The sequence below is a fragment of the Solanum verrucosum genome, unplaced genomic scaffold (genome assembly GCF_900185275.1).
Source record: "Solanum verrucosum unplaced genomic scaffold, falcon-dt-bn FXZP01000117.1, whole genome shotgun sequence".
NCBI lineage: Eukaryota > Viridiplantae > Streptophyta > Magnoliopsida > Solanales > Solanaceae > Solanum > Solanum verrucosum.
Window position 1 is genome coordinate 1,371,018 of NW_026020014.1, and position 12,513 is coordinate 1,383,530.

General features: G+C 30.6%; 1 protein-coding gene across 2 annotated transcripts; it reads right to left on the reverse strand.

The window, feature by feature from the left end:
- Positions 1 to 5,352: 5,352 nt before the first annotated feature.
- Positions 5,353 to 8,343, reverse strand: LOC125820671 (protein indeterminate-domain 7-like). Of its 2 annotated transcripts, none has more exons than XM_049500094.1 (4): positions 7,843 to 8,343; positions 7,327 to 7,604; positions 6,821 to 7,217; positions 5,353 to 6,586 (listed from the first exon to the last, which is right to left on the reverse strand). In XM_049500094.1, the coding sequence occupies exons 2-4, from the start codon at positions 7,556 to 7,558 to the stop codon at positions 5,608 to 5,610; spliced, it is 1,608 nt and encodes a 535-aa protein (XP_049356051.1). In that variant the 5' UTR covers positions 7,559 to 7,604; positions 7,843 to 8,343; the 3' UTR covers positions 5,353 to 5,607. The 2 variants fall into 2 exon arrangements, with proteins under 2 accessions (XP_049356051.1, XP_049356050.1); XM_049500093.1 differs by having other exon boundaries at positions 7,853 to 8,274.
- Between the last annotated feature and the right edge of the window lie 4,170 nt (positions 8,344 to 12,513).

Genomic DNA, 12,513 nt, shown 5'->3' on the forward strand with positions numbered 1-12,513 from the left:
TCGTTGATGTTGGTAATAATTATGAGTAGAGTTTAATTTGAGGGTAATGATAAATATATGAAAAGGTCTTTTGCTTTTTTCCTTTTCAAGTACTTTATTTCCTTAGTTTTCAAAAGCTCTATGATTAGAGGTTGCAACAAATAACAAAAAAGATAGATTTTGATGAATTATTTAGCACTAAGGGGGCATGTACATTTCAATATCTGTTTAAAAAGTGAAAAGATGATTGGAAATCCAAGATTTGTAATTATTATTATTCTTTTTTTTGGTTAACAATTATTACTATTATTCACATAAGAAGGGACCATGTGTTGGGTTCTGAAGGTGAATAGGGCGTCATGCGTAAGCTTATAATTGTAAATAATATGGTTGATAAATTAGACGACACATAAAACTATACTAAAGGAAATATATTATTATATGATATGACCAATTGACCTACATAATTAAAAACTAATCAAAATCATAGAAACTGTAGAGAGAAAATCTCCGCATAAACAAGACTCTTAAATGACTACATTGTGGATGTTATTGTTATTGTGTTAGTAGAAACAAACATATATTTATAGAGTCCTACAACCTTTTCTTACTAGAAAAGGATTAGCTACTCCAAAACCTTTTCTTAAAAGAAAAGAATAAACCAAATATGAAAGAATATTATATTTTTCCTTTCAGGAAAAGTAAAAATATTTATGGTAATGTTTTGTCTTTTCTTTAAGGAAAAAATAAATTTCAAATAAGATAAGAAAATTAGGGCAAAACCCTAACACCATGATGTATCATCTTTACTCTTTACAAGAACTTGAACACAACAACATTGATAAAGGTCAACTTGATTAATTATAGCATAAAGAAGTACAGGTTAATTAATTTCACTTAACAAATGAAAATTTACTAAACTATTACAATCACAAACAATTCTTATGTACTTCCTCTATACTATTATTTTTTATGACAGGTAACTTTGTTCATCAATATTAGAACAAATGGAAAGAGCCACCTAGTGTTTTTGTCTCTGTTGGAATTTAAATTTGAGACTAATGACTCTCAACAACTTTATTAACCACTAAATAATTTCTTTTTATTTTTAAAATATTGGGAGTCATTAGCTGTTAATTTATAGTATTTGTCACGTGGTTTTCAAATATTATACTAATTTTTATTTGTAAAAAATAAAAAATCTACATATACCTAAATTTGTTTAAATATTTTTTTTACATAAAATTAGACAGAAAAAGAGAACTTTTGAAAGTTGACAGGGAAGAAGGATAGCAACAAGACCAATTTTGACTGGTGGTTGGTTGGGAATCGGGACGTTGGCTAACTTGGGAGTTGGGGACTTCATCATAGTGTGCACTCACAGGCGGATGTTTTATTTCCGTAAAGTTAGTTTGACTTAGCACGAAATATCTTTTTAATTTTTATTTTGTAATTTATGATTTATAATAAGTGATAGATATTTATGTGACTATAAATTATTTCATAAGAATAAAATATGTATTTTAAAGTAAAATTATTATTTAATATAAAATATGTGTCATTCTTTTTATGATAGACTAAAAAGAGAAGTAACCAAACTAGAAAAGAAATTGCATCACATCAATTTGGTGGGGTGGGGGGGGGGGGGGATTGTGTAATAATCCTTCCGTCCACTTTTGATTGTTATTATTTATTTTTTAAGAGTCAAACTATAAGAATTTTAACTAACATTTTATGATGTGATTTTTATTATTGATATGTAAAAAATTACAATTTATAATATTTTTCGTATTATTTTTAAATATCTAAATTTTTTATTTAAAATATCAAATTAACTTGTAAAAAATGTAGAAACAAGGTGACTGACAGAAAATGACACGAGATGAAAATGGAAAAAAAATCTCGTGCATACTCACTTCATTATAACAAGTCTTTACATAACTTGTCTTTCTTCATTAACAATAAAGCGACAGGTGCCTAACTGCCTATGTCATTTCCATAATCACTAAATAATATTATTTCATCCGTCTCAATTTATATGATAATGATGATATAAATATAAAAGTTTTAAATTAAGAATTTATGAAATTGATAGATTAATTTATAATTAATATTATAGCAAGTGGGCATCTATAGAATGTTATGTTGACATAATGCCGGTAGTCAATTGGTAAAGTCACTTTCAGTCTTAGCTCGATTCCACTAATTAATATTACCATAATTCATTTATTGCATGTTATAGCCAGCCACTTTTATATTTTACACATGCATGCAGTTCATATATAGTTATTAAAAAAATCATTAATTTTCTACTGAAAAATGTTTAGCGAATTTCTTTTAGTATTTTATTGAGAATTTATTTTTCACAATTCGTTTATTCAATGAGCCAATTCGATGAGAATGAAGTGGAAAAATAATGTTTTGTATAACAAATTTTTTATTGATTCGTGATGGAAAAAGTTCCGTTCCTAATAGTTTTGTATAGTCATATATACTTTAGTTATGCTCTATATTAATTTCTGATGTTGCTTATATACACACACATACACGTGCACGGGAATGAAATTGTAATTATTAATCTAGTGTTTGCAGTTTCACTTTTCATTTACATTACACCATGCATAAATCAAAATCTCAATTGCATAATCAATGCAACTTAATTAATGAAATCATATTACTATCACTTTATTGTTCTAAAACAAGTAATAGGGACTCCGGGCCTATTTTATAACTTTTTTTAATAAAAAATGTCTGTATAGTAGACCCAATTGGAATATAATTGCTTCGTTAATAGATCCAAATTTGCATAACCAAGGAATTTCTTCGTGCGGGGTCGTGAGCTATATTGTGGGGGTAAGGGTTGCTCGCCTCTATACGGTTTGACTTTGTTATCGCTCATGGATGATTTTCGTTAGTATCAGAGCATAATCCATTCTAATTTTCATTTTGATGGTGGGTTTCGATCAGACAACCTAATATATGCAAAATGGTGCCTTAATCACCCGCAAAGCAAGCTTTATTTAGTTAGTTCTTTTCATTTGTATTTATACGTTAAAATATCAATTTAATAGGTGTTTAGTAAAATTTTCATATTGAAACAGTATTACGGGACATCACTTTTACTAACGTGCATCTTCCTTTGTGGTGCCCTCGTTGTCTTCAAATTAAAGCTTTTGATTGCACAGTATAGCCCTCAGCAGCGTTAAAACATGCGTGGGGGTGTGTGGTACAATGACACGGACGAAGTGGCATGGATATGTGCTTTGTGTTGTGACATTAGACTGGCTGGTGAAAGTAAGGTAAAGGGTAGATAGTACACTCAAAAAGAAAAGTAGTAGTCTTTTCGTCCAATAATAATTGTCCATTATAATAAAAAAAGTTGTTCAATAACATTTGTCTAATTTAAAAAATTAAGAGATAATTTGTCTTTTGTATCTATTTTAATCTTGCTATTAAATATTATTACTATTTATTATTTAATACGTTTCTCATAACATTAAATTTAATAAAATTAAAGGATAAAATAGTATTAACAGCCTTTTGTATGGGCGTCAAAATTGATCCCACCTTGGGATTGAAGCTGCCCACATTGCACCCCACGTCAGGGGTCAAACAGCATCTCTTTTCCCTTTTACCTAGTTTTCTATATTATATAAAATCAACCACCCTTGCACTTGCATGCACCTGTATCCTCATAGGCGTATCCAAAATTTTAAAATGATGGGTACACTGTTATAAAAAATTTAATCTATGATATAAATTTAATCGGTTCGATATTCAGGTTTTTACTATTTAAAATCGTTAAAATTTTAAAATTATAGGTCTAAAATTAATTATCAATTACCACTTAGAGAAGTGTTATCTAATTTTAGAAAGAAAAAAAAATATAAAATTCAAATTTCTAACCTCGCGGAGAGAGGTGCACCCAGTCATAATTGCATTATGTGATACTTCACGTGTGAGTTCACATATCTATATTTCAATATTTTTTAAAAATATAACACTACTATATATGATCTCGAGAGGGGACCATGAGTTCACGTGAACCAGGTGACTCCCTTAGATACGGCTCTGTCAGTCTCCTTATAATATCCAATATACATTTAAATATTATTTTCAATTTTTTGTTAATTAAAGAATACTAATGACTAATATCCCTCCGTTCTAGTCAAGTTGAAGTTGACGATATGAATCGTCACTTTTTTCTTTCATATAAGCTCATTTCTTAAAATAAATAAAATTGACAATATGTGATTTTTGGCCCGCTAGCCTCGTCCCTTTTAAGACGTTACTCGTCATAGTTTCATACCTTTGAAACGGTGCACTTTGCAAGTTGACACAAAATATATTTAAACCATCTCAATCATCCTTTTAACAATTGTGGTCGTTTTTAAAACAATTAATGTGGCCGTCATGCAATGAGAAAAATATTTACACAATAAAAGATAATTACACATAAATTTTCATAACAAGTACTAATCGATAGCAACATGACTAATCTACTCTAATTAATAGATTTCGTAAAAAGAATCAACATAAATATGTACTATAAAATATGCATATCCATAACTTTTTAGATCGATAAGCCACATGCCCAAATATTCATCTTACTTAAATGCTAATTGTTCTAATCCAATGAATCCCATGCTAATTTTCATTTGGTACCACCAACCGTACATGCAAATATAATTTACTATAGCAAAGACAAATTTTCATACTGGTATATATAAGCTAAGGTCCTTTAAATGGTAAAAGATGGTCAATTTGAATTGAAATTAAGAATATCCATATATATACTATGTCATAAAGAATGCTTTGTACTGGTCGTTTACATGTGCCTCACCAACTTGACAACAAGTATAATTGAAAATTTTGTCCTATGTTATACATGCTTATGCAGAACCCACTTTCAACTTATAAAATTATACTCCGATCTTTCAGTCATTTTTACTTGTCCATTATACTAAAAATCAATCACGGTCATATATATTTAATAAATATAACAAACCGGCTGGCCGGTCATCGACCCCTACTTATTATATGTCTTTACGAATTGCAATAAATGATACTACGTAATAAAGTACATATTAATTGCTTATTATTAAAAATATAAAGAACATGAGTTCGTTATCTAACTGAATTTGAATTTAATTTGGATGTCACTATCTAATTAAATGAGTTCATACAAACATGCTTACACAGCATACCATTTATAAGATCATGAACAAAATCAATATAGAAAAGAGTGCAGTAACGTGGTCCAAGTACTTAAACACAACAAACTCTACATATTTATAGTAGATGATGAACTATCACATTAAATAAATTCGATGAATGAAAGTGCATAAAAAGATATTCTAAAGACAAAAATCCTTCCATGAATTTAATTTTTACTCATCCGAGTGCTTCAGAATGCACTATTTTTGTATAAAAATGTCACTATCCATAACAACTGGGTAACAACAAAAGAGACTATCTACTAGGCTAGGGTTTTTCTTCCCAGTTCTAGCTAGCTATCTCTTTATTCTGAGCAAAAAAAAGCATACTAGTAATACAGATCTAACAATTACAGACATAATTGATCAGAAAGGGGAGAAAAAGAACCTGCATTTTGCGGTAAAATTGTACTTAACTTTGCCATGTTTTGTGATTTTGCGATTGATTTTCGTTCGGAGTGCTATTAACTAGACCAGCTATGTTGAAAATGTCGCTATGAGAAAGAGGTCTTAAGCCTAAGAAATCTTTGGTCATATCATCGTTACCACCGCCATTTTCGTTTTTCGGATTCAAAATGCTAAATGGATCGTCGAAATTCGATCCTTCAAATCCTGTAGGATTAGCGGATGAGTACGAATTCATCATATCCTGAAGAGAAGGAGTGGGATGAGGTGCAGTTGATAATGGGATTGTAACAGGAGCAATAACAGCAGAGGGATTAGCAGCTTTATTCCCATATGAAGCCAAGCTATTGAAAAAACCAGTGGTGAGGTCTTCACGTGAAGACAAATTGAGTCCAAAATCTGTTGTGTTGCTAACAGACACAGCAGCAGTAGCAGTAGCAGACACGTGAATTTGGTGGGGTCTCATCAGCATGGCTGGGCCTGATGAAACTGCAGAAACAGTACTCGCTTTGTTACTCATGGTCGCACCCATCTGAGCTGCCTTCTGCAACAACGCAGTTGCAGAAATATGTGGAGAGGCCGTTGCTCCAGATGTAGGTCCGGATAGACTAGGGTTAGGGTTCATAAAGCCGCTTTGTTGGTGGTGGTGGCTCTGCGTGTAGTCCTGATCACTGAACCTAGATGATTGAAAGATCGATGAACTTAGGTCAATAGGGTGTGGTTGTGGAGGACCAGGTCCAGGACCACCACCACCTCCAACCAATAGCCATGGCGGAATCTCAGGCCTCAAATTGAAACCAGTTTGTTGCTCTTTCTTCAAGGAAAATGTAACTGGAATTTCATGGTTAAATGGTTGAAACTGAAAATTCATTTGAGATGTCGAAGAACCAGCTTGAGATGGGAGAACTGGATTTCCTGTTATCGCTCTTGCACTTTCTTCCGCTAATGCATCGCAAAATGCTCTGTGAGTTATGAAACTATCCCTCCTGAAAAAATGCAAATAAATATATTCAGTGCTTAACTTCTTCTTCCGCCATTGACGACCTTGAGAATCCAAAAAGTAGAATTCAAATTTAAATTTGAGATATATTAAAGAGGGTGAAGAGGAGAGAGAATACTACTACTATCTGACTAGACTCTATGGTGTTTTTTTTTCATGATTCGTCTTCATATGCTTTTGGAAAATACTGTATATATGAATGATTTCCATAGTTAGTTACCTTGAAAAAAGCGTTCCACAGTCACATCTATACTCTTTGGTACCACAAGTTTTGGAGTGAGCTTTCCAGTCAGATTGAACTGCATAACGCTTTGAACATTTCTCACATTTCCACTTCTTCTCTCCATGTTTTCTACAAAAGTGTTTTTTGATTCCAGTGAGATCTCCAAGAGCTCTTGCTGGGTCATGATGAACACAGCTGGTTTCTGGGCAAACATACACTTTTTTTCTTATTTCTTTGCTTGTTCTTTGCTTGAGCTTCCATGGTAAGTTGTGTCCTCTTCTGTGAAGCTGCAGATTCTGATCTCTTTGAAATCCTTTGTTACAGATTTCACAAACAAATCTATTGGTTGCCATTAGTGTCTTTGGTGACAAAGCTATCACTTCAGCTTCTGGGTCTGTTACCACATGATTGGTCCCAAAAAGGGGAAAAGAAAAAGTTGAAAGGATTTCATAACCAAAAAGAAAGCATATAAGAAAAGTACTTCAAAAGCTTTGAATTCAAACCTGGATTCCCAGGTTGATTTCTCTTCTTCTTGATTTGTTGTGCAGGTTGAGTTTGTTGATTTGGAGGAGCAAAGTTATACTGATGATGAGGATAAATATTATTATTATTATTATCATTTCGATTCGAAGAAGATACACTTGCTTCACCAGATGCAGAAGTTAAATTGGACATGTTCTCCTCCATAACAACAACAGGTACTTGAGCTTGTTGATTCATTAAATCCTTCATCATCTTCTTCTTGATCTCTTTCGTCTTGCTCTTCAAGCTAATCTACCAACTGATTTTGATCAAGACACTCATATTTATTAATATAGCTAGTCATGATGGGAAGCAAAGATCTTTCCTTAAAACAAGTATGAGTAAGAAAGATATAAATATGTTAAGAGATCTAAAGACAAAACAAACCTAGAAAAAGATAAAGTAGATGATATATATAATGGACAAAACAAGAACACTAAATTGGTTTCATTGAGACTTGTTTGAACCTGAAAAAAGAAAAGAATAAAAGGAAACACCTTCAACTACCTCTCTAGTCTTGTGGTTTCTTCTTCCTTTGGCATCAACCCAACAAACAAATCTTGTTTTTTCCAAACCCCAAACAAAAGAAAAAGAGAAAGAAAGAAGCCTGTTTTTTCTTTCAAGTTTCCAATGGATATATAATCAGCTTGCTAAAATCAAGAAAATCCAATAATAAACATGCATATAAGAACAAATAAAACTGGACTGTTAAGAAAGAGAAAGAGATTTGGATGAGAAGAGGGAATCCTCTCTGTAATCCTCTCCACAAGAAAGAAAGAAAGAGACCACCCTACGGCTAACTCTGACGTGCACTTTCTGTCTTTTCTTTTGTTCTCTTCTCAAACCCCAGAAACAAAGAAATTAAAAAAAAAATCTCATCTTTCTTTATTGTATTACTAATAATTCTGCCTTTTAACAAAGTCTCAAATGAAAAAAATCACTTTCCTTCCTTCTCTCATCAAAAAGCAAACCATGTAAAAAGAGTATGTGATTTTGTATTTATAAAGATTTGAGATTTGGAAAGGTTTGATTTAAACATCATTGGTACACACACCAGTAGACCCCTTTTCTCAAATGCAACTTTCTACAGTATTATTTTTACTGTAATATGATTGAGTAATTGATTAACTCTTAATTCTACTACTAAGTAGCACAGACACCAGTGTTGTCTAAAAGTTTACTATTTTTTCCCTTCACTTCTTTACAAGTAGCTTCCCCTTTTTTCCACCTTTCATTTCATTAATCATTCAACCTTAATTTTATTTTATTTTTGAAAGACAAACTTTGCAGAAATTTCTGACATTATGCCAGTCTATTCTAATTTTTAAAAATTTAACAAGTAAAGAAATGGAAATAGTGACCTCTGCCTAATTTTTCCCTCCATCCTCTTCCCTCATCTTATTATTAATTTTAGCAGGCGAAGGTGACTAAAGAAAAAAAAAATCACTATTTAAAATAAACCATTGAAATTGTTGTCTATAAATCAATTCACATTTCAATTTTTTTCTCTTTAACTTCCGAGTCAGCTTTTGAATACCTCGATTAATCCCTCGTGATATCTGACACCACCTACGAGAATAGGAAGAATCACATGGTGTTATTATTTTTTTGGAAGAATTTTGAATATGAGACCATAAAGGGAGACTTTTTTAAAAAGTAAACTAATTGAAGCGATGGACTAGTATCTCTTTTGTGGATGACTTGATTTTGTTTTAGATTTTTAAATCCATTATTCTGTTTCCCATTTAAATGTGTAAATTTACAGAACTGTAACAAAAATTTTTAATGGAAAACATATTGATCAAGAACATTTTCGAAAGCAGTGTCTTCACGGATCCCAATTAGGGGAGAAAGTAATATAGCTATCAACCTGAAAAACTGGGTAACTTTCTGGGGGTAAAAAGACTTTACACTGAAAAATATTGTGGTTTCACGGGCTAACAATGTTTATATAAATTAAACTGCACTATCCGGTGCTTATAGTCAGTTTTCACAGGCAAGGTTCACGTATATTCTATCCTCTTAAGACTTTATTTTATAAAATTATATATGATTCGTGATTGTTGGCGACAATAACATAGTCAAGATTTTTGTTAATAATAATATAATGAATGTAATTTTATAATTGAGGTCTCTCCTGAAAGAGAATATGTAGGCAACATCGCAAGCTTAACCCCAACTTCCCGCCCAGCCACGTTGTGGAAGTTAGAGTTTTTCAATAAATTTTCTGCTTAAGTAAAACATATAAAAATTAAGTATGGAAAAGAACTGAATTTAATATCTCAAAATTAAAACTGAATTTGTTTCTTTCTGTCGACATCCTGCAGTGTACTATAGGTAACTACCGTAGCAAATGCACGTATTATTTCTCTTGTATTTTTTTATATTTGTTCAACTCAATTTGTTGTGTAAATATATTTTCTCTCTTTTGTTAGTGGTAGCATTTTTACTTTAAAGTAGATAAATGACTCATTTATCCACATATCAAAAAGTTAATGGAGCCTTACACACCTTTTGTTGATTGAGCCTCATAACAAATTTCACTACTGTATACTAATTTATTTTTAATGATATCATTTTCGAGTTATTCAGCATTAATAAAGAAAGTAATTAAAAACAAACAATACATTTATTAAAAAATGAAGGAAGTAGTATTGTCTTATTAGGTAGTGTTCAGATTAAAAAATATACATCCACAGTTTACGAGGAAAAAAATGTATGGTAAAGTATAATAAAATAATAGTATTGTTTTTGTCATTTTCTTGTTTATTCCTCAAAATGATTTAGTTTTGGAAATGGGATTTTGCTTTACCCAAAGTATCAGACATGCTCTCCCAGCTCATCTCTCACTTTTAAAAAATATAATAATAATACTATACTGTATGATCTGCTTTTATTTTATAAAAATCAATATAGTTTAAAAAATATATATATATATTAAGAGAAAAAAACCTCTAATGTGAGCTCCTAGAAAGCTACTCGTGTTGTTCTCCACAAGTCTCTTTTTTAGATTCCATTATTAATTTACCATTAAAATAGAGATCTCTTAGCTATTCATGCATGCATCTGAGTATAGGGATAGTAATGAGGCTGTGCGGGTGGGTGGTGAGGTGGGTTTAAGGTTATGCGGACGGAGTGGATCAATCTCCGAATGGAGAGCGGGGCAGAGAATATATATATGTATATATATATAGAGGCTGTTTTAGTACAACTTTCATTTTATTTTAAGTGATTTTCTAGCCTTTTTAAATTGTGTCAAGTATGTTATTTTTAAGAAATAAAAAAGTTATTATTTTCTTTTTCTTCTTTACATTCCTGAGAAAGCTTCTAGAACTTTATTACATTTTCAGTGCATACGTCAAAGAATCTTTTAATAAAATAATCAACTTAATGAATGTTATTGATTAATTGAGTCATGACTTTCATGATAACAAAATATTTATAGCTAAGTTCTTTTAAAAAATATGAGAGTTTGTTATCTTAAAAATAATAGTACATATCATCTGCTTTACAGGTAAAACAATCTATTAGTATATAATTAAAAAAATCTACGCTAACGACATATTATAATGTAAACTAAAACATTAAATCGAAGATAGTTTGTAAGCAGAGAAGTAGGGAATTCCAACCAAATGAGCCTGAGTATTGATAACGTTTAGGTAGAGAACGTTTTACCCCACATGAATTTATCCCGTATAAATCTAAATTTAAATTCAAATTAATCGAATCAATAAAATTTACAAATCAGCTAGTTAAAACAAATTAGTAATACAGTATACTCACAGAGAAAATCACGAGGAGGCATAGAAGTGGGTCCGATCCAAAGCTAAAATGATTGAGCAAATAGAGGACCTACTTAAAAAGCAGAGCAGTATGTAGTCATATTATGCATGACAGCAAGAGAAGAGAAGACGATATTTCATCCGTTAACTTTTATTTATTTTATTATTTTAGAATTTGATTTTTACTTTTAATAAATTAAAAAGATTTTTTAAAATTTTTACCCTCAATGTTTTTATTTATTTCCTTAATTACTATTCAAGATTTAAAAATATAAAGTAATTAGGAATGTGTAAAAATGAAAGTAAACGAGTAAAAATAAATGGAAGAAGTAGAAAAGAAACTAAAGAGAGTAGGACTGTCATGTTGCGTTGAGAGACAATTCGAGTTTCGCAGAAGAAGTTAGGAAACAACTGCATACAGACAATTCCAATAACCCATCGATAACGATGTGTACATCACCCTTACCATTCTACCTTTTCACATTAAATTATACACATCGATAATATAAAGAAAATAAGATATATATATATATATATATATATATATATATATATATATATATATATATATATATATATATATATATATAACTAGGTTCTTTGAAAGCATATTTAATTGCAAGTAAATCAGCTTAAAATGTAGGATTACAATTGATAATAAGTCAAATTACTTGCTTCAAGTTGCAACAGATAAAACCGACTTGAGAAATGATGTCATGTAAGATTTTCTTATATTGATGATATAAATATATAACAGAAACTCATAGTATTATTAATTATAACCTATAGTTCATCAGTCCTTTGCTTTCTTTCTATTTCATTTAGTTACGAGCAAGCTGAAGTGCATTGCAAAGATTTGTACCCCCAATAAGAAATTTAACAGACTAAAGACATATCTAGAATTTGTACTACTATGTTTAAATTTATATGACACAATTTTTTTTAATCGGTTAGATATTCAATATTTTATTCATATTGAATTTTACTTATTTAGAAAAAGTCCATGAAAGTGAACTTTTCTATTTAACAATTTAATTATTTTAAGAATAATTTCTGGAACATGATGAAATCTTTTTATTTTTCTTAAATTCATACTGAATCAATTATATTAATATAAATTGAGAATAAAGAAAATAATTTTTTTTTAAATGAAATAAAATTCAAAGCGTGTGGTCAAGGAAATTGCAGTAGAAGTCTAGAGAGGAAACTGATGTGGGGACCAACAGTAGACGTGGCCCATGCCGTATTCCACATTTCAAACCCCATGCAAATTGCGTCCGTATACCTGTTCTTGTCCACGCTTAGCTTTCTTCATTTTTTTTTAAAAAAGAATAATAAAATTGGTTAAACAAAATAAAATTTGAATTGTTAAGTAATGAAATCATT

What these genes read in the sequence shown, in the direction of transcription:
- LOC125820671 (XM_049500094.1), bottom strand. Translation starts at nt 7,558, where the DNA reads ATGATGAAGGATTTAATGAATCAACAAGCTCAAGTACCTGTTGTTGTT. An exon ending in AAATCAACCTGGGAATCCAG is followed by an intron (nt 7,218 to 7,326) that starts GTTTGAATTCAA and finishes ATGTGGTAACAG; the next exon opens with ACCCAGAAGCTGAAGTGATA. An exon ending in TGTGGAACGCTTTTTTCAAG is followed by an intron (nt 6,587 to 6,820) that starts GTAACTAACTAT and finishes GCATTTTTTCAG; the next exon opens with GAGGGATAGTTTCATAACTC.